The sequence below is a fragment of the Aquarana catesbeiana genome, linkage group LG04 (assembly GCF_042186555.1).
Source record: "Aquarana catesbeiana isolate 2022-GZ linkage group LG04, ASM4218655v1, whole genome shotgun sequence".
Lineage (NCBI taxonomy): Eukaryota > Metazoa > Chordata > Amphibia > Anura > Ranidae > Aquarana > Aquarana catesbeiana.
Window position 1 is genome coordinate 264,243,476 of NC_133327.1, and position 22,021 is coordinate 264,265,496.

General features: G+C 40.0%; 1 protein-coding gene across 1 annotated transcript in view; it reads right to left on the reverse strand.

Annotated features, from left to right (window-relative positions):
• LOC141139897 (uncharacterized) overlaps nucleotides 1–22,021 on the reverse strand; it is a 158,434-nt gene that overhangs the window by 35,578 nt on the left and 100,835 nt on the right. Inside the window, 9 exon segments of the mRNA XM_073626454.1 lie at nucleotides 741–866; nucleotides 959–1,139; nucleotides 1,704–1,888; nucleotides 8,892–9,023; nucleotides 11,810–12,073; nucleotides 14,348–14,461; nucleotides 16,608–16,775; nucleotides 19,579–19,648; nucleotides 19,728–19,936. Coding sequence (XP_073482555.1) covers nucleotides 741–866; nucleotides 959–1,139; nucleotides 1,704–1,888; nucleotides 8,892–9,023; nucleotides 11,810–12,073; nucleotides 14,348–14,461; nucleotides 16,608–16,775; nucleotides 19,579–19,648; nucleotides 19,728–19,936 — 1,449 coding nt within the window.

The following is a 22,021-nucleotide window of genomic DNA, read 5'->3' on the forward strand; positions in this document are numbered from 1 at the left end:
AGCAGTGACCAGCGTTTATCTAGTCCAGAAAAATTGTAGTCACTGCACATGTGTGAATGAGCCCTTAAGGAAAGCTATAGTTAGGAACCATAGAAACTGCCATTGCAGCCATCTTTCCCCACACCGGAATGTGGGCAGGTCCTTGACATCATCACGTACAATACAGGATCAGTGGTGGCTGCTGGTCCTGCATTGCACATGATGATGTTAGCAAGGGGGGAGCCACATGACCAGAGAAGAGGCTGGTAGATAGGAAGCCTGGAAGACTGTGGGGTAAGGTAAGTAATACATGTTATTTGAGCTCCCTTAGAATAAACATGCAGTAAAAAATGTATAAGCTTGGGAAGAGGGCCTTACAGTATTTATTTTTGTGGCTTGCTCACAGTTACACTTTAAGAGTTCTGACATCACTTGAATTTTCTGACCTGCATGCATAAGTCAGTGGTCAGAAATAATTTAAGCCAGAGTCAGCAGGCAATCAGTGGGAGGTCATCTATGGCAGTTAACATATTTCTCCATGCTCCACTAGGCATGGATTTACATATATCATTTGGTAACATGGCATGACATGTGGTAAATTCGCTTTATGGGCCGGTTATAACATTTCCTAGACCAAAATTGGCATTACCTGATTCATGTCCATAGCCAGGCACATAGTAAATGTATTCAAAATGCTTCATGCCACTTCTGGGTACTTATGAGAAAAACATTGCCAAGCCGGTAATATTCAGAACACTTACCATCACAACGGTATGTATCAGCTGGATCAATTCTGTAACCTGTATTACAGGAGCAGTTGTACCCATCCCATGTATCAATACATATTTGCTCACATTTGGATTTATTAGCAAAGCATTCATCAACACCTGTAAAAGACATGAATTAAGTAAATTATATGGTAATGCATGCTAACATTTGAACTATACATACTAATGGTAACCTGCTATCTTATTCTCACCATAGCATTTTATCCCATCACCAGACAGTCCATCAGGACAAGGTGAACACGTGTAGCTATCATTAGGAGCGGGATTGTCTATACAGGATGATGTGTTAAAACAGCTGTTCTCTAGACAAGCATTTAAATCTTCAGTACAAAACTCTCCCGTCCATCCAGAGGAACAATTGCAGCCCGCAGTCTGAATAGAAAACATTCATTACAAATATTGTTATAGTACAGTTATCAATAATAGGGAGTTTTATAAGTTTGTGAAATTGTTGAATAGTATGTCAATAATAAAGGTGATATAACAAGTATCATATAGTGGCTGTGATCTACTTTGTAAAACAAAATCTGTTGATTGAATGTACAAATGAGCTGTATACAAGAACCTAAGATATTACAGTAAGGCTACTTTCACACTGAGGCGTTTTTTCAGGAGCTAAAGGGCTAAAAATAGCGCCTGTAAAATGCCTCCCTTGCTACCCCAGTGTGAAAGCCCGAGTGCTTTCACACTGGAGCAGTGCACTTGCAGGACTGGAAAGAAAGTCCTTTGGGGTGTTGCGGGAGCAGTGTATACATCACTCCTAAAACGCCCCTGCCATTGAAATCAGCAGCGGCGCTTTGCAGGCACATTTAACCCTTTTTTGGCAGCTAGCAGGGGTTAAAAGCGCTAGAGGCCAAAAAGCGGCGCACAAACAAAAAGAAAAACGCTACCGCCGACCCAGTAAGTCCTAGTAAGTTTTATGAAAAAAGACAATACCATGAACTTGGAGTTGTTCTTCTGACCCCTCAGCACGGTGTTCTCATAGTCACAGGTGGCGTTGTTACTACAGTTGCACAATATTAATGTGAGGCCTTGCTCTGCGATGGCTTGGGAGTTGTTGGCTATTACAGTTGCAAACACGGGTGTGGAAGATGAAGGCAACCATCTGAGAGTGCCATTTACTGTAAACAATAACAAGGATTTTAAACAGTATAGTGTTATTATTACTTTAATCATGAAACCAGAAATGACATCCCTTTTGGGCTTAAATATGAAGGTAATATCTAGCTGCAAAAGCTGTGCACATATGTCCTCAGTTCTGATTGTTTTATATCATTCACAACAAATGAACTACATATTGTCACAACTGTGTCAGTGGCAGCGTTTCATGGCTTAATGCAAACATGTAGCTAATTTCACAAGCCAGTGCAATAGTTAACCACTTCAGACCTGGAAGATTTGGCTGCTCAATGACTAGGCCATTTTTTGTGATACGGCACTGCGTCGCTTTAACTGACAATTACGCGGTCGTGCGACACTGTACCCAAACAAAATTGATGTCCTTTTTTTTCCACAAATAGAGCTTTCTTTTGGTGGTATTTGATCACCTCTGCAGTTTTTATTTTTTGCGCTATAAACAAAAGAAGAGCGACAATTTTGAAAAAAAAAATTTTTGTTTTACTTTTTGCTATAAAAAATCTCCCACATTTTTTTTTCCAAAAACACATTTTTTCCTCAGTTTTCCTCAGTTTAGGCCGAAATGTATTCTTCTACATATTTTTGGTAAAAAAAAAATCACAATAAGCGTATATTGATTGGTTTGCGCAAAAGTTATAGTGTCTACAAAATAGGGGTTAGATTCTTGGCATTTCTATTATTATAATTTTTTTACTAGTAATGGTGGCGATCTGCGATTTTTATCTGGACAGACAAATTGGACACTTTTGACACATGTTTGGGACCATTGACAATTATACAGCGATCAGTGCTATAAAAATGCACTGATTACTGTATGAATGTCACTAGCAGGGAAGGGGTTATCACTAGGGGGCGATCAAGGGGTTAACTGTGTTCCCTAGGTGTGTTCTAACTGGACTGACTAGGAGAAGAGAGAGATCGGTGTTCATACTTAGTATGACCACACGATCTGTCTCCTCTCCCCCGAGAGAACCGGGATCTGTGGCCAAAAGGTGAAGCGACATAAGGTAACGTCGATTTGCCCAGCCGAGCCAACCCTAGTTAAATTAATATTATAGGCTCTGTACACTAATATACAAAAAAAATTCAGTATAGAGGGCTTGCAGCTGAAGACTATAATTGGCCAACGTCCATGTACTGATGGAGAAAGTCCCTAACTCAATCAGAGAATCATAGGAAGTGATAGTTAAAGTAGAACTATGGCCTCCCATTGAAAAAATATGTTCTGCAGCTGTGCAAATGTATTTATAGTTGTTTCCTTTGTTACCATGGCTATTTGTAGTGATTTTAAAGCACAAATATAGAGTTACATTTTAAGACTATGTGCTGTTAAAATCAAAGGCTCTCCCCATTGATATGTAAATTAAGCAGTCAGGCTAGTTTAAGTCAGGTTACAGGATATGAGGTTACAGGAAGTATGGGGGAGGAGCTTAGCGCTTTTGAACAAGCATGTGAGAACAAAGGACAGAGTTGGTTTGGAACACAAAGGACGAAGACATGTGCTGAAGACTTTGAAGGAAACAGAAGTTTTGGACTCTGAGAAAAGAACCTTTAAAAAGATGAAAGCAAAACATTTGGGGGTTTGCCTGGGATTTGCGTTAAAGCTCAACTGAAGCAGACCTGTTTTCTGTGGTGTTTTTTGTAGCGTGTGCTAAAGAAAAATGCTGCATACACTGTTTAGGAAGAGTAAGGCTGCAAAGGTTTCTGGTGTCCAGGAGGAGAAGGCATGCACCCTTTCTACCTGGGCCAGAGATAGTCAGATTTTAGTCTCAAAGGGTTTGGGTTCAGTAGGGTAGAGATGCGAGCAGTTGCTGTGTTTGGTTTGCACTTCCTGCATGCCCTACATATTGAATTTGAAAAGACGAAAAAGGCAGAATTAGAAAGAGATTTACTGAAGGAGCAGCTTGCAGTGGAAACCAAGTGTTTGGAAGACACTGCAAGCAAGGAAAAAAATGTAGAAAGTAGGGTAATCAAAGTCAAACCTGCAGTGGCTTTGTGTTCAAACCACGGCAGGCAAAGCTAAAGATTTGAATGTGCAGTGTTCAGCCCTCATAAACATGCCCTAACAAAGGACAAAGGCCCTAAGCCTGTAAGCAGAGGTAGGATATGTGCCACTGTTACTTCCCATAAGCGGGAAACTAAGAATCTGATCAGCTCAAATATAGATGGCCAAGTTGAGTCAGGTAAAACAAAGGCAAGGCCTATGGTCTCCTGGAGACACATGTTGACTGATTTACCTAATGTGGGGGTTCCTAGAGAGAAATATATGGGATTTCCTACACCAACGTTGCTTAGAAAGTGGAAGCAATTGGTTGGGAATGGTAGATTCAGTCACATTAGGTGTTTTTGTTGTCATAGAATGTGTAATTTTGCTCGAGAGTGCCATGCTGTGAAGATTGGACAACAGCAGGCCAGTGTTCCCAAGACAGCATGGAGAGAAATGCAGGTTTATTCTTACCACTGGAAATTAATGCATTTCCTTGAAAGTATTACAAGGCAACAGTGGGCACCCTACAATAGTTTTGCGGTTAGAACTGAGGAGATATGTGAGCAGTGAGCTATGTTTTTGGCACAGTTGGAAGGAACATGTAATCTGCTTTGTCTCTTTTAAGGTACTGTGCATCCATAGGTGGGGGAGGCAGAGCAGATGACCAGGCCAGATAGGAAGAGGCAGACCAACAGAGAGCCTGAGGAAGATGTGGATGATTTCCTGATGGTGATTGAATTGGAGTGGGCTTTAATCAGAGAATTTCCTTATGACCGAGAGGACAAGAGACTTTCATCATCTGGGTCTTTCTTTCCACAGATTGCCAAGGACATTTCTAACCTTGCTCAAAGGAATGTTGCAACCTTCCAGGGACAAAAAGTCTAAATGCCCAGAAAATACGGGGGTCGAAAGGGAATTTTTTCCTCTCACTCACAGTACAGTGCGGTTTATTTCACCCTTTCTGGAACAAAGGCTTTAAGAGCTGTTAATAATCATTTTAAAAGCTGTTGAGAACATTTTTTTCCTATATTATGCTATAAAATCAAGAGGTGGTATGTGTTGCCATGGCTATTGGTAGTGATTTTATAGCAGTAAAATGGAGTTAGATTTTAAGACCATGTGTTGTTAAAAGCAAAGGCTCTTCCCATTGATATGTAAATGAAACAGTCAGACTAGTTTAAGTCAGGTTACAGGATATGAGGTTACAGGAAGTATGGGGAGGAGCTAAGCACTTTTGAACAAGCATGTGAGAACAAAGGACAGCGTTGGTGTGTGCTGGAGACTTTGGAGGAAACAGAAGTTTTGAGTTGGACTCTGAGAAAAGAACCATGAAGGACATTACATCTTGATTGCATCTCTAGGTTGAGTAACTGTTTAGTTTACTAATTACTTACATATTGTACACACTTATTTTGCTAGAAAGGATAACTGGCTTGTGGATGTTGTAGGCATATTTTGTTATTATGAATTGTGTTTTGTGCAGTTGTATGTGCGACATTTCTGTTAAGGGATAGAAAGGGATAGAATCACAATGCTTACATCCAACCCACTACCAATGTTTTCTTTTACGGCATTGATATTATGTCTTTGTACTTAATATCATGCAGTTTTAATCATAATAACATATATGTAAATACCGTAGGTAAATATTACCAAATGATTAATTTATATTGGAATCGTGTATGAGTAATTTGCATTTAACTGATGATATAACCAATTCATCTGTATAAAAGATCTACTATGAAATATAGAAAACGAAAACAAAAGAAAAGAACAAAGAAAGAAAACTGAAATAAAATAAAGAAAAATCCTTTATATTAGTAATAATATAAAATAATAGTAACAGTTGTTCCTTGATAGTATTGTGGTTCACTATGTTGGAGGTCCTTAGAATTTACACAGACACTTGGTGGAGAAAAAAATGTTGATACTAGGAATCACTTGGTTGAATTCTTAGTATGCCTAGAGAATTATTCATATTTGCTTTAATCTACCATTCAGTATAAGGAAATGGTGTCATAGTCTTTTGACTAAAATGACATTTTAGTTTTAGCCGTATTTTAGTCATCTGAATTGTTTAAGTTTTAGTCATATTTAAGTCGACTAAAATATCCAGTACATTTTAGTCAGCTAAAATCGAATTGGTTTATTTAAATTGTAAAAGAGAAATTTAGGAAATGGTGATACCCTGATCATATAGTGTAAACGTACATAAATTAAAATCAATTGTTTATTCAAATATAAAACACATACATATATATATATATATATATATAGAGAGAGAGAGAGAGAGAGAGAGAGAGAGAGAGAGAGAAAAAAGGCTGTCAAATCAGCCAAAAAAGATAATATAAAATCATATACACAGCATGACATCAAAAAGGTGTTAAAAGAGAAGTAAAGGTTTTTTTTTTTTTTGCATATTCATACTTATCTAGGTGGATGAAGCATCGGTCTGATGCTGCATCTGTCCCCCGCCACCACTGCACCGAGAACCGAGCGATCGAACACCGCTGATGGCTCGGTTCTCTCAGCTCCCTAAGCAGAGAGCTGCTGACTGTCAGTCAGCAGGTCTCCGCTCTGCCCTCACGCTTACTGGAGCGCTGAGCTGTGGAGGGTTGGGGAGGGGCTGTCTAAGGCTCTCATCAGCTTGCTGAGAGGCTGAGATGGGTATCAGTCCAGGCACCTGGCGGATCCAGACTTTATTGTCATGATGACGCAATGCCTGGACTGATTACAGTGATGTCAGCAGAGAGCCGACTTCAGACCACTCTCTGCTGAAAACGGGTCACAGGAGTGCAAAACGAATTGCACTCCTGTGACCCATAGGAGAAGCCCAGCGAAAAAACTCAGGCTGGACTTTCTCCTTTAAATGGAGTTTGCCAACATGTTTCACGACCAAAACAGCCACTTCTTCATGGCTTTATTCCGTAGAATCTGGCTCCACACCAATACTGTGTATAAATAAACATAGAAATAATCAACATGAAAATATATACACACACCAATCCATATCCTTCAAAAATGGAGATAGGGATTGGTATGTGTATATATTTTCATGCTGATTATTTCTATGTTTATTTATACACAGTATAGGTGTGGAGTCAGATTCTAAGTTATAAAGCCCTGAAGAAGCAGCTATTTTGGTTGTGCAACATGTTGGCAAACTCCATTTAACACCTTTTTGATGTCATGCTGTGTATATGATTTTATAATATCTGTTTTGGCTGATCTGAAAGTCTTTTTTCTCTTTATATATATATATATGTATGTGTTTTATATTTGAATAAACGATTGATTTTAATTTATATACGTGTACGCTATATCATCAGGGTATCACCATTTCACGCCCGATTTCCTAAATTACTCTTTTACATGTTTATAAGGTTAGTGCTCCCTGAGATCTGCTAAGCTGTTTTTGCTAAGGGCCTTGACTATTTCTCATTACAAACTCCTGGAGTAAGAATCTAATAACATGTTATTATTTATGATATTAAGGTTTGAGCATGCACTACAGACACATATTTAGATATATAACGTCTTTATAAAAAAAAAAAAAAAAAAACAAGTTTCATAAACAAGCAAACTTATTGCTTTCTGACAAAAAGAAATTAAAAAAAAAATAACAACAAAAAAAGCCTGTAAACTCTATTGGCTGTAATGCCATTGTACATACATACTGCCCATATTTTCTGAATATATTACCAACATAAATATTAAGAAAAAAAAAATAAGAAAAGCATTTTTCTTATTTTTTTTTCTTTCAGCAGCTTATTACTGCCCCCTACTTATTCTTACGAAGTAGTGCAATACATGTTTAAACTTTAATGTGCTATTATTATAGGCTGGGGATGGAATTGTGTTGCCGATTTAGAAAAAACCAACAGAGGGTGCCAAAGAGATAGTGTGAATGGGTGTAATTTGTGGAACTGCATAGGAAAGGATTGATGGGAGCCTGTGTCTCTCAGCCAATACAACTTGTCGATAAAATCAGGGGGCTGGGGCTTTAACAGACAGACGGATCTTTGAGGAAAGTGGAAGTTCAGGTGGGTAAATATCCCTCCCACAAATTCAGTTTTCCTTCGTTGCCAAAATTGGAATTAATTTTCGTCATCGTTTTCGTCAATTGACTTAATTCAAATTTTATTTTCGTTTAGTTTTCTCCACTGAAAACATGCAGCTGACGAAAACTATGATGAAAATATTCTCATTGACAAAATGAACACTGTTGCAAAGTACCTGCTGAGTCTACCAATGAAGTCCACCAGAGCTGCTTTCTGTGATGGAATAGTGTGACAACAATGCTTCACTGCTCCTGAATTCAGTTGCCACTCTCATGAAGGGTGTATCTGCTTGCACTACAGTGGGAGGGGGGAAATGTTGTAGGGGGTGTGACTATCAACAATGCCACTGCTGATTCACAAATCTGTAGTCTAACCACACCTAGTCCTGCCCACTGCTTTCTGGGTTGGTAGAACTGTCTCTGTTCCTGAAACCCTCCCACTGGGATCAGCAATGTCTGGGAGGAGAAGCATGGGGGACATAAACGGAGGAGGATTTGGCTCAGTCAGGGAGGGTAAAGGAAGTTTTTAGTTTACTTTTTGAGGCTTTTGCATTGCATAGTTATGAACTGGATTTGATATAAGTGTAGAATGTCATACAGGAAACTTTAGCTATACTTGAACTGTAAAGTAAAGCAAAGTCATGTGAAATGAAACCATCAACCAACCGATCATGTGCAAGGGAAATGTATTAATACGCTTTCCTTGTATCCAATTTTGTTTTTTACTGCTCATATTTTACAGCAAATAACATAATAGTGTTGCAGTATTTTGAAATCTTCCTATATTTGCTGCCACTCTCACATTGGTCATTGTAACAGATGTCATTAGGCCATTATGATAATAATCCCTTTGGATTTAGTGTATACACATTCAGTATAATATGTCTAGTAATGTCAAAAGGCTGTAAGAGAATTATTAATGAGTATAAGGATGTCATACCTGAAATGATGAGGTCACTGGATTCTGTTTCCAGACTGAACACAGAGTCTGCAGCCGAGAAGCTAATCAGGACTTGTTCACCCAAGGAGCTCATGATAGTTGCAGGGCCAGAGATATTTGGAGGAAAAATGGCTATATAAATAAAAAAAACAACACAACTGAAGGACAAAATATTATTACAAACATAAACATATAAACATTATGATCATAGTAATCATGTAAGTACCATGTTTTTCACTAATTCCACCCCTTCCAATTGATTTTTAAATAGGACTATGGCTTCCCCACATAGGGAACATGTTTGCTTATGCTACAGTGGGGTGAATAAAAAGGTTGCATGTCTCGTGGCTATCAGCATTATCACTGTTGATTCAGAAACCTGTAGCTTGTCAATAGGCACCTGGCCAGAACTAGTCCTGTTCACTGCTTCCAATAACAAGGTTAATGAAGGAAAATAAATAAATAAAAAATGAGCAGACTTGATGGACTACTCAGTCTTTTTCTGCCATCACTTTTCTGTTTCTTTCTAGATCGATAGTCCTTCCTCAACCACGCCTCCCCTAGAGGATTTGACTGACAGCAGAAGGAGCCTACGGTTCCCATTGCTCTCAGAGTCTCCTGTGAGAATAGGAAGAGGGAGTAGTGTTGCTACAGACGGGACAGCGCTGGATCGGTGGAGAAGTCATGTAAGTGTTTAGATGTTAGAAACTTACTGAGGTGTTTTTTACCTTAGTGCGGGGAATGCACTAAGGTAAAAAAGCAATTAAACTTTAAAACCACTTTATTATGGCTTGGGCATAATTGATCTAATACTATTTGAGACTGTCACAGACTGTCACACAAGGTCCTACATTTGCAATTTAGATACCTCTTGAAACAGTGCTTTACTTTTTAAGTCTGGCATATGGGTCCCTTGTTGTTGCTGTTTCTGTGTGCAGAGACCAGTAATCCAGCAGATATGCCTATGCCAGCCAGTCCCTCGCAGTCCCTTTGTGCTGATGTCATTGCCTACAGCAATCATGACACCAGCACTGAACAGGCATTAGGGAGTGTCCACATCATACAGATGGTGATGTTGACAACTGAAGAAGGGTTTAATTTCCTCTGCACAGAAGAAGAGAGAAGTTTCAGAACCTGAATGTCATGTGAACATTAAAGTAGAATTATAGGCAAAGCTTTTGTTCTCATTTTGGATAGTAAGGGAGAGTCATAACCCCTGTCAGATTTTTTTTTTCCCATCTCTGTTCTGTATTTTGGAAATTTCCCTTCACTTCCTGTCCCATGGCCAAAATAGGAAGTGAGAGGAAATCCCTGCAAATTAGGAGAATCCTTTGGGGAACCCCAATTCACCAGAACTAGTGTCCCTATTAGAAGATTTGCAGTGCTGTCTGTGCAGTTTTCTTTGCACAGACAGCAATGAAAACTGACAGGTGTTCTAATCCCTATCCACTCTATTAAAAAAAAAAGACGTTTGGGCTTTAGCTTTACTTTAATATAGGCAAGTAAAAGGAGTATTGTTTTTTATATTCATGCTAGAGATTAGTAAGTGAGGGCCAGACACCAGCTTTAAGATATTTTCAATTTTAATATTATTGGTGGAAGGTCAGTTGTTGAACATCTTGAAGTTATTCTGCCTGCACAATGCATATCTAAAACATATATAGCCCAGTGTTGCAAGGGGACTGCAGACTTGGCTTCATCTTAGTATGATACATATTGTCATTACTTCAATCAGAAATGTAGCTTGAACCTTGTGGGCCCTGATGTAAAAGTTGACCTGGGGCCCCCCCACTACCATCCGTCGATTCTATCATGCCCCAAGATAATCCCAAAGTGTGCCAAGATACTCTGACTGGCTAAATAGTTATTTCAGATCTTTATTTACATATTGAGGGGGTAATTCAAAAGATTTTGAAGAAACTGTCCACATTTTGACATACCTTTCCAAATCTTTTGAATACCTGTACACAGAGTTTGCAGAGGCCTGGAGAGACTGTCCATCTTAGGATAGACCCTCAGTATAGACCCCCCTCTCCACTAAGTATAGACCCCCCTCCTGAGTACAGACCCCCCTTGCTCATTACAGACACCTGACCCTGCCCCCCTAGTACAGCCCCCCTGCAAGCCCATCCTTCCTCTACTCTAAGGGCTCTATGAGGCAGCCAGAGGCGGTGTTGCAGTGCACATATAACAGGCACTTGCAGTGCCATGCAACACGCACACACACAAAAATATTGGTGGGCAGTCACTGAATAATGATTGGTTAAGCAATATTTTTTGCAGGCAGTCCTATAGCACCTCCCAAGGACCAGCACCCTGTGCAGATCGTGCCCCTAGCAACCCAATTGGCCAGCTAAATTGTAATATCTCCTGACCAGAAGAGCTGCAGCATACTACTTTATAGTGGCTGTGGGCAGACCTTAGCAATGTCACTAAATGGGGAGCCCGAGCTCATAAGAGCGGAGGGGTGTGGAAGGTAAAGTGGAAGCCAGCTAGGTGGCTACAGTACACAAGCCGGATCCGAGCCGGGGCTCCGGGATTTTGTTGAGTTGGGGGGTATGCTGATATGACAGGGAGGCTGCACGGGCCCCCTGGAGAATGGGCAGGGTCACTATTGTGACACTTATTGTTACGCCCATGACTACATTGATTTTGTCACTGGATTGAAGCAACATATGATCTACAGTGCTGGCTTCTCTGTGTCTCTGTACCTGTTTGTTAATGCCTTCCTGTCACTAGCACATTCATGCTTTCAGAATCTGATGTGAGCATGGGAGGCAACTATACAATAATTATCTAAAAACCCTTCACCTCAGGGTTTTAATTATGTATAGTCTGACAGTTACCTCCCATCTGTATCTTTTGGAAATTAAAGTAATGAAACTTTCTCCTGAAGTTTGCTTGATTTTTATACTTACCAATCTGAGATCTCCTCTCACTGTATACAGAATTACTAGTCATAGTGGCGGATCCTATAGCAGTGTTTCCAGTGCTCAGAATATCATAGAGACAGTCTGTATTTCCACCACAAGTGCTGTTTGCTTTCTGGAGAAATGCTGGGTCACTGGACAAAAGCAGCTCATCAAGGAACTTTGGTACAAAACTATTGTTGTTGTAAGTGTACCAGGTTTCTTCCATAGTTGTGTTGTATAGAAATATCGTATCTTCAGGTTTTGTTTTCCCTAAAAAAATATCAAATGCATAAGGATAATCTATTAGAAAATATACAAACAAATTCCAGCTATAGTCTTATCACACCTTAATCTGCTTTAGCTACTCTGTGGCGAGTGCAAAATTACAGATTATAATGATATTTTGTTCTACATTGTATCACCAGCCAGGTTTTTAGGAGTAAAATTTAAAGTTATATTTTATTTCTTAAACATAGAACACTCACTAAAAATATGGCTGAAACTTTATTGCACTGCTGGGCATACCTGGGTTTGGTTCATGAGACACTTGCCAAACAGCTCACTGGTTTGGATATTAATTGGAACCACATTAAATCCAATGGGAACCAAATCTTTAAAATAAATTAGAACCATTTTCAGGGCCAATAGGCAAGGGAAAATGAAACAGATGGTGTGGGGGGCTGTGCACTGCAACAAAAATGCCAAATTCTTTTGAAAAACAAGCCTGAGGTATGCCTTAAATTAACATTAAAATTAAAAAAAAAAAAGATAAACATTACCTTACCTGCTCTGTGCAGTGTTTTTGCACAGAGCAGCCCCAATCCTCCTCTTCTGGGGTTTCCCGCCTGTACTCCAGGCTCCTCCTCTTTAGTGAGTTCCCCTATCAAAAGCCCCTTTCTATGGGGACACTTGCGCAGGCTCGCTCCCGAGCCAACACTGACTGGGCAGCTCGGTCCTGCCCCCCACACCCTCATCACCACATTTGATTGACAGCAGTGGGAGCCAATGGCTCCTGCTGCTATCAATCTGCCCAGTGAAGAGGGAAGACAGCGGCAAGTGCTGCTGCTCTCGTGCACATTGCTAGATCTGGATCAGGCTCAGGTAAGTATAAGGGTGGGGGGGTTGGGAGATCCTGCAGCACAGAAGGTTTTTTTTTACCTTTAATGCATAGAATGCATTAAGGTAAAAAACCTTCAGGTTTTAGAACCACTTTAAACTTGCCTATGAATTGGTGCACCTGTACAATGTATACAACGTGCTACAGCAAAACTTACAGGCAAAAAACTGCTGTTTAAATTGCCAATAAATAATAGCTCCCTGCCAGCTTGGTTTTACTTGTAAAAACACAGCAGACAACCCCCCTGATGTACATGCTAAACCTCTGCAGGTCTGCTATGTATTTTGAGGGGACCTTTGGGGTCCCCTGACATTTTTTGTAGCAAAAAAAAAATAAATAAAATAGGCTGACAAGGAAACTTAAATTACTGGTATTTTTTATTTATATATATATATATATATATATATATATATATATATATATATATATATATATATATATATATATATATATATATATTTTTTTTTTTTTTTTATTCACTTTTGCTGTTCTTCATCCTACGGCAAGAATGATGAAAAAGTTTGTTTTGGATTTTAAGGGGGTTCCCCATGCAAAAAAAAAAATAAAAGATAAGGGGTGCAGTAGCTGGCTAGGAAAGGGAAGGGGGGTAAGCATGCACCCCACCCCTTCCTTCTGAACCATACCAGGCCCCATTCCCTCAATGTGGGGAGGGTACCTTGCCAGGGGGGACCTCTCTGTCAAAGGGCCTCTTCACCACAATCCTGGCCCAGTGGTTGGTAGGGATCTGCGGCTAGGGGGATTATTGGAATCCAGAAATCCCAGATACCCCCTCTCCCATGTGAACGAGTAAGAGTTAATAGTACCCCTACTGATTCACAAAAAATATTAAAAGCAAATAAACACACCACACATTTTGACAAGTCCTTTGTAAAAAAAAAAGTCCTATGATGTAAATTCATCATAATTCAGTGATGCAGATCCTCATGATCAATGATACCCTCTGAAAATAAAACATGCGGATTTACCTGTTCTCTACAGAGACTCGTATCTAATGACAGAACTAAGGCTCACGGCTGATTTGCAAACAAAGGGGCAAAGATGGTGGATGATGTCAATGACCAAATATGGCAATAGTCCTTAGTCAAATATAGCCATGGCCAGTGATGTCAGTCCCCATCTCTGCCCTATTTGTTTACGTTCAGCTATCAGAAAATCCCCAGCTGGCAACTGAATGGCAGGGTAGTTATTCGTCACTGATTGCATAGAAGCTAGTGGCCACACACCCAGTGAGGATTCCCCCATCCACCTTGAAAGTACATTTCCTGTTAGGACTACAATACACAGAAAAAAGAAAAAAAAAATGAAATACACGAATGTTGTGAAGAAATTGCAGCACTGGCATCCTGTCCCTTTAGTGCCACCTTCTGTGTAGAACAAACAGCTATGATAATTAAATATTCTCTTACATGTCATGCCAAAGTCGAAGATCTGTGAGTCGTTTGGCTTTGTATTGTTATTATATGGCAATGTGTAGCCATAAGCAGTCAGGAAGTCATCATTTGAATTTCCATTTAATACCCCTGAAATAAAATAGAAGAGGTAAAATATACATTTGACAAATCATGAAATAACAAGGTGACAACAAAAAGTCTGTTCCTCCTCATGTGACTTTGTTTCAAATTACTCAGCAAGTAGATTTCTGCAGTGTGTGGGAAGATTGAATAGTTATCTCCCTATAGTGTAAATAAAAAGCAGTAACATTTCTCTAGTTACTTGTCAACAAGCCCTAAATGGCAAGATAGTTACTTGTCAATTGGACTGTAGTGTCTGTACTAGCAAACTAGGATGGATTGTTGGGGACTACTGTAAAGAGAAAAGCATAGGCTGTGATTACTGTCCTGAAACTGCTAGCTGTCTGACTTTAAAATCCTTTTATTCACTGACCCTGACCAGTTATAGAGATCGTGAGTTCTGACTTTACTGAATGCATACTTTTTGTGACTCAGAAGGTACTGTGTGTGTGACTCAGAAGGTACTGAGATAAAAGACAGCAAGTCAATTAGCTATTCTAGAAGTAGATGGAAAATGTGATAGCCAGTGTATTTTTCACAAAACAGGGTCTCTTTAAAGCATATGTAAAAGTAAAAGAAAAAAAAGAAATGATTTGTACATTTCTGGAATACGTACACATTCTGTGCTGCAAGTACAGAAAAATGACTATAGATGTGACAGCAATATATCATATTATATTCCAAATGTTCTCTTTTACATGACAGCACAGTTCTAAATTCTTAAACACGTGGTGTCAGTCCTGCCTACTCTATTTCTGATGGATTAAAAGAAAAACAGTCCTCTCTTCATCTGCAGAACCCCTCCTTGAGTACAAGCAGAGAGAACAGAAACTTAAAGGATTTCTGAAAAAATCAACAATAATTTAATTATTAATGTTACATATGTAGCACCATCTAATGTGCTAGAAGTATAGTGTTATGTTTTTTTTTTTGTTGTTTTTTTGAGAGTAGGTACATTTCCAGGCTTGGCATGGCTGTGTTTTGATCTGGGTTTGGAGTGACTCAGAGCAGAGCTGGTGACTCACAAGCAGCCTCACCAAGACCTCCCACTTCTTTCCAGAGACTTCTAGAATATTCTGGAAAGAAAAGAGGAGAGGGGAGGTGGAGCTGCTTGGGGTGTTTTAAGGAGCCCTGACCAATCCCCAACTTGGATTGGCAGGGGGAAGGCCTCCTTAAATACCCAGGGTCAGCCCAGCTGGGGGAAAAGTTGTTTGGGTGGAAGCTGGAGATGGAGTGCTAGGCTGTCGTGGCCTTTAAGGGAGCTCCCCAGTCTGGGGGGGTGACCTTGGGCCTGGGCTTGGGTGCGGACGGGACCTTCAAAGAACACATGGGGGGAGCAAGGAGAAGACAGCAGGTGAGAGCACTGCTGGACAAGTCTCCAGGGAGGAACAACAGGTTGCAGCCAAGAGGGCTGGTGAGTGACATACAGTCAGGAAGGACTGGGGAGGCATGCCTGAGAGGACTGGGAGTGCAGTCTGAGATGGGTGCAGAGCCAGTGGAGTGAACTGTGGTGGCCAGTGGAGAGAGGCAACTGCAGCCAGGATAGCTGACAGGGCCTGAAGAGGTGGTACTGGTACTGGGAGCAGTAGCCACATAGACAACTAGCACTGGGACTACCAGTGCCAGGCCTACAAATCAGTGCTAGTTGGTCTGAGAAGTGCAAGTAAGTGATGTGCTGGAGGTGTTGAGTAGAGATAGTCTGTAAGCAAGTGATGTGCTGGAGGTGTTGAGTAGAGATAGTCTGTAAGCAAGTGATGTGCTGGAGGTGTTGAGGAGAGATAGTCTGCAAGCAAGTGATGTGCTGGAGGAAGAGATAGGAGATTGTATATACGGGGGGTGTATACAGTTCAGTCCCAACATTGACTTTCAATCATCTGGGCATCTCATAATTTTCCTATCCCTATCCAAGTTAATCCCCCTGAATAAAAACAACAAAAACAGTTCAAGGAATGTTTCATGCTTGAAATTGTGTGCCTGGCTGAGCAAGGTGACAGACAGACTAAAACACTCAGCAGCCCTCACGAAGGTACCGCTACACATACACTTTAATTAACACATGTTAAATATTTACATGTTGTAGTCTTGACCCGCTATTCTGCACTGAGCTGGTGTGGACATATATATAAGATGGTTCATATTGACACAAGTCACTTACCGAGGAGGCCTTCAGTCCTGTTTTGATATGTTGATTGCAATGTCACCACAAAACTCAAGATGCCCAGGTTAGCAGAACAAGAAACAGAGATGCCATTGTCAAACAGGACTTTCGCTTCCCCGGTTTTTGTCCTTCCAAATCCCACATGGTCAACATAAGTAAAATTGTCTAAAAAATAAAATAAAAATATTCCCATAATGGATCAGTGATCCCTAAAAAAATTGCATTCATATAGTGACATATAGTGACAAATTGTAAGAATACTCAAATGAAAATGGTTAGATGCCATTTTTTTCTAAATCAGTAAAAGAAAGGCAGAGGCTGATTTAATAATCACTTCAGCCCCGGAAGATTTTACCCCCTTCCTGACCAGGCCATTGTATGCGTTACTTTAACTGAAAATTGCGCGATCATGCGACACTGTACCCAAATAAAATGAATGCCCTTTTTTCGAGTAATAGAGCTTTCTTTTGGTGGTATTTGATCACCTCTGCGGTTTTTATTTTTTGCGCTATAAACAAAAAAGACTGACAATTTTGAAAAAAAAAAAACAATATTTTTTACTTTCTGCTGTAAAACATATCCAATATTTAAAAAAAAAAAAATCAAATTCCTTCATCAGTTTAGGCCAGTATGTATTCTGCTACAAATTTTTTGTAAAAAAAAAAAAAAAAAATCATATTAAGTGTATATTAAGTGTATATTGATTGGTTTGCGCAAAAGTTATAGCGTCTACAAACTATGGGATATTTTTATGGCATTTTTATTTATTTATTTATTTTTTACTTGTAATGGCGGTGATCAGCGATTTTTAGCAGGATTGCGACATTGGCAGACAGATCGGACACCTAACTGACACTTTTGAAACTTTTTTGGAAACCAGTGACATTATTACATTGATCAGTGCTAAAAATATGCACTGACACTGTATAAATGACACTGGCAGAGAAGGGGTTAAAATCAGGGGCGATCAAAGGGTTAAGTGTGTTCCCTGTTTGTGTTTTCTTACTGTGGGGGTGATAGCAGGAACACTAGATCACAGTGTCCATGCCTGACACCATGGCAGTCTGCCTTGTTTACATTGGCAGGCTGGCGTTCTATCTCTGTGGGGAGTGATTGTGTGTGGCGGGAGGATTTTGCATCCCCTGTGGTCAATCAGGGTGCGATTGCGCCTCCGGCGGCGCACGTGCGCCCCCCAGTGGCTGTTACACAAAATCACGTACAGGTACGTGATTTTGCGCAATAGAGCCGACCTGTCACAGTATATATTTGGTAGGTGGTCGGCAACTAGTTAAAGGAGTTGTGAATTTCAAATCACTAAATTGTGTGAATATCAGTTTGAATTATACAACCATGTGAAATGCAAGTTCCTGTGCACTCTGAATAACCAATCATATGCAAAGGAGATAGGCAAATGGGAATTTGCTTTTCACATGATTGAATAGTTGAAGTGAAATGTTCACATGATTTTTTTTCAGTGAAGATGATCAAATCCTTCAGTAAATCAGTCTTATGACATCCACATTGCATTACGATGTACTATTCTCACCTCCACACAATGGAGAACACCTTGCAATATGCCATATTAAATTCTTGATTGCACTGTCTATCTTGATTTAATTTCCAGAATTATAAATATATAATAATTACACAGGAAAAAGTTTTACTAAGGGCAACCATATGGCTGTGTACAAGAGTTGTGTCATTGTGAAAATAAGAGGCTTACAAGCTAATTTACTCTTTGCAGTGGCAATAACCCAATAGCTAAATTGTGTTATATACTGCAGCTTACCAAACCTTAAATGCAGTGGCTGCATTTGTTTTCTTTTTTTAGGCTTTTTTCCCTTTATTTTCACTTAGTGACCCAACCAGTAACAAACTTCCTCTCTATGGGTGTTTACACTCTATGGAGGAGCAACAGACACACCTTTGGACAGCTAAATTGTCAGTTGTGGGAGTGGGTAGTGTTATGCCGCGTACACACGGTCGGACTTTTCGGCTACAAAAGTCCGACAGCCCGTCCGAAGACTTTCAACGGACTTGTGGCGGACTTTTGGCAGACTTGCGGTGGACTTGCGGCAGACTTTCTAACGAACGAACTTGCCTACATACGATAACACAAAAGTCAGACGGATTCGTACGTGATGACGTACAGCGGACTAAAATAAGGAAGTTGATAGCCAGTAGCCAATAGCTGCCCTAGCGTGGGTTTTTGTCCGTCGGACTAGCATACAGACGAGCGGATTTCTGGGTCCGGCGGAGTTACGAAGTAAAGATTTGAAGCATGTTTCAAATCTAAAGTCCGTGAGATTTGCGGCTGGAAAAGTCTGTTGAAAGTCCGGGGAAGCCCACACATGATCGGATTGTCAGTTGTATTTTGTCCGTCGGCGTCCGTCGGACTTTTGTAGACGAAAAGTCCGACCGTGTGTACGCGGCATTAGGGATTTAGATAGACTTTACTAGCTGAACTCCAGCTAGTGCTTTAGAATCAGTTACAGCAACCGTTTTTTTTCTTTAGGGATAAAGGTTTTACATAAATTAATAAAAGCTGTTCATTGAAGGCACCTCTGTCATGTTTGTCATGTTAAGTGTTTCGTCCTACCCTCTGCCACTTTTGCTAGACAGCTTGGTCTGATAAAGGACACTGAAAAAAAACATACTTACTTGCTGGATTAACAGGTGAAAATTAATGGAAAAAGCAATAAAAAAGGAGACTAATACAGCCTTTGCATCTATAAAAAGATAATCTACAATATAATAAATGTTTGGGTTTAATACTACTTTATTGTTACAATCCCAGCTTTGCCATGTCTATGTAAATAGATACCCATAGCATCTTTTTCACCCCAAAAAGCATAGGCTGCTATGTTCAGATGATGTTTGATGCATCTTCATTCACTTCCTTTTCCAAGACTACAACAACAGTGTGAACTGAACAATCACCCATAAAAGAGGAAAGTTTAAAACTCACCTGAGAGTTCAATGAAGGTCCCATTGTAGCTCACTGTGGTTTCGTTAGCATTCTTTAAGCTCCATTGAATCTGAAATGCAAAGTTTAATAATCAGTTTACAGGGGTTATTAAACAAAGCCTTTGTATATTTTCTTCCTGTGTTCATTACCTGGTCACCGTAGGATGTGGAAGCTGCCAATGCCACAAAGTTGGTTGCATAGCTGGTTCCATTGCCAGCTCGGGCCGTGCGTCCTTGAAGTCTGAAGACAACTGTGTCATTTTCATCCTTTGCGTTGGTCAAAATAAATTCACCCAGACCATTAAATGTATAACTCAAACCATCCAGAGTGTTAATATGAGGGTCTCCATAGAAAAATCCTTCCAGTGGAAAAAAAAAAATATTTAGAACTTTCATTTTTAAAACTATGTATATCTTCTTTGGAAGCAAAGAACACTTGAAAAGCTTTAGGCTCTTTTCACACATGCGCCTCCGTTGGACAGAATCTGCTTGCTCAGCGGGAGATCGATCCGCTAATCCCCGCTGAGCAGGCGGATGACAGGTCCATCTCCGCTCACTGCGCAAAGCGGACATGGACACAGTCCAGCTCTCCTCTATGGGGAGTTTGGGTGAAAATGAATCACCTGTCCGTTTTCATGCAATCAGATCCAGTCCGATCCGCCAGTTGGATGGAAAATAGGACCACCATCCATCTGGATTTGGCAGACAGGATCGGAACGGATAGCGGTGAATGTCCGCAGACATGTCACCGCAGACATCTGCCGCTCCATAGGGGTGAATGGAGGGTCCGATCAAATCCGCCTGAAAAACTGACTGGTGGACCTGATTGGACAGCCTCTGTGAAAGGGCCCTTAATGCAAAACTTTACCCATAACAACTTGATAAAAAAATTGTGTTCTTTAGCAAGGAACATACATACCGCATTAAAAATTATGCTACCAAAATTAGTGTGCTGTAAATTGTATCCAGAATTGTTCCTGCTTCTTGTTGGAGGCTGCAATTTTGCTGAAGCCCAGAGCCCCTGAACAGCTGTAAAAATTAAAGCTGTAAGCAGAGTGGCTCTGATTTTAAGCAGATTGCTATAAATAGAGAGCAACTGAGCATGTGCAAAGCAGGGTGGGAGAATGAGGGAGATTTTCACATTTTTGGGGGGGAGTGTTACTATCAAGTAGCAGCAAAGTTTGTAAACAATAATTTCATGTTTTTTAGCCCGGAGGAATACACATATCTAATACTAATACTCAGGGCTTTTTTAATCAAACAATAGGTGCTGGAACGTAACCACGGCCCCACAAAACCCCTCCCCCTACACACACCCTCCAAATCACATCAAATAGTGGGTGTGTTCAGTCAAATTTCACGAAAACAGTAGGAGGGTCTTAAAGGGGCATTAAATACCAGGATTGCATTACATACAGAGTGCAGAGCTGTCACTTGTAAACACAGAAACCAGACTTCTGTGTTTACAAGTGATTGTAGTGAGCAGGCACCAAAGGGTCTGAGTCAGAGGTGGTGGAACTGAGTTCCACCAAGTTCCCCCTGAAAAAAAGCTCTGCTAATACTAATACACATATCACATACTAAAACTGTTTAATTATCAACCAATAAGCTTCTAACGTCATCTTGTTCAATCAAGCTTTGACAATAATCCCCCTGTTCATACTGAATGAATGCGCTACTTCAACGTGATTTCAAAGCTGCCAGTCAGTGCGATTTGGTGCACAGATGTCAATGCAAATTGCACATGAAATCGCCAAAAGTAACACAGGAACCTTTTTCAAATTGGTGCAAGTCGGGGTGGCACCAATTTGAATGGTTCCATAGGCGCAAATAGAGTGCAACTTGTCATGCGACTTTGAACTGTCAAGTCGCACCATTGGGAACGGGTGCTAAAACCTAGAATCTGATTGGTTACTACACACAGCTGCACCAGATTCTGTGTGCATCAGTTTTAATAAATCTCCCCCAGTGCAGTGCCTGAAGTGATCTAGCAGAACCTAATTTTCTGAGTAAAATTCCACTTTAATATGCGCTTGCTACTGCTATTTTATACAATCCTTGTGGAAATGTCAGTTCAGGCCATGAGTAAATATTTATAGGAAGGATAAATCAATCCTAATATGAGTTAAAACAAGCTATATAGAGAATTATTTACTTATAATGATTAATGTGTTGGGGGAATTTCATGTTTTGTATCCCTGCAAGAAGAAAAATAAACGAATCCTGTTATGGGTGGAAACCATCTCAATATCAAAGACTGCCTGAAAGTGTTAAATGGTGAATGAATAATGCTGAATTTGCACAATAAGTATGCTTAATACACCTTTAAATTGACTATTATGTTGAAATTTGGCAAAAAAGACATTTTAGTTGATCCTGGTTCAGGTCATATTATACCTATAAAAAAAAGTACAATTATTTGTTGAATGTACGAAATTATATAC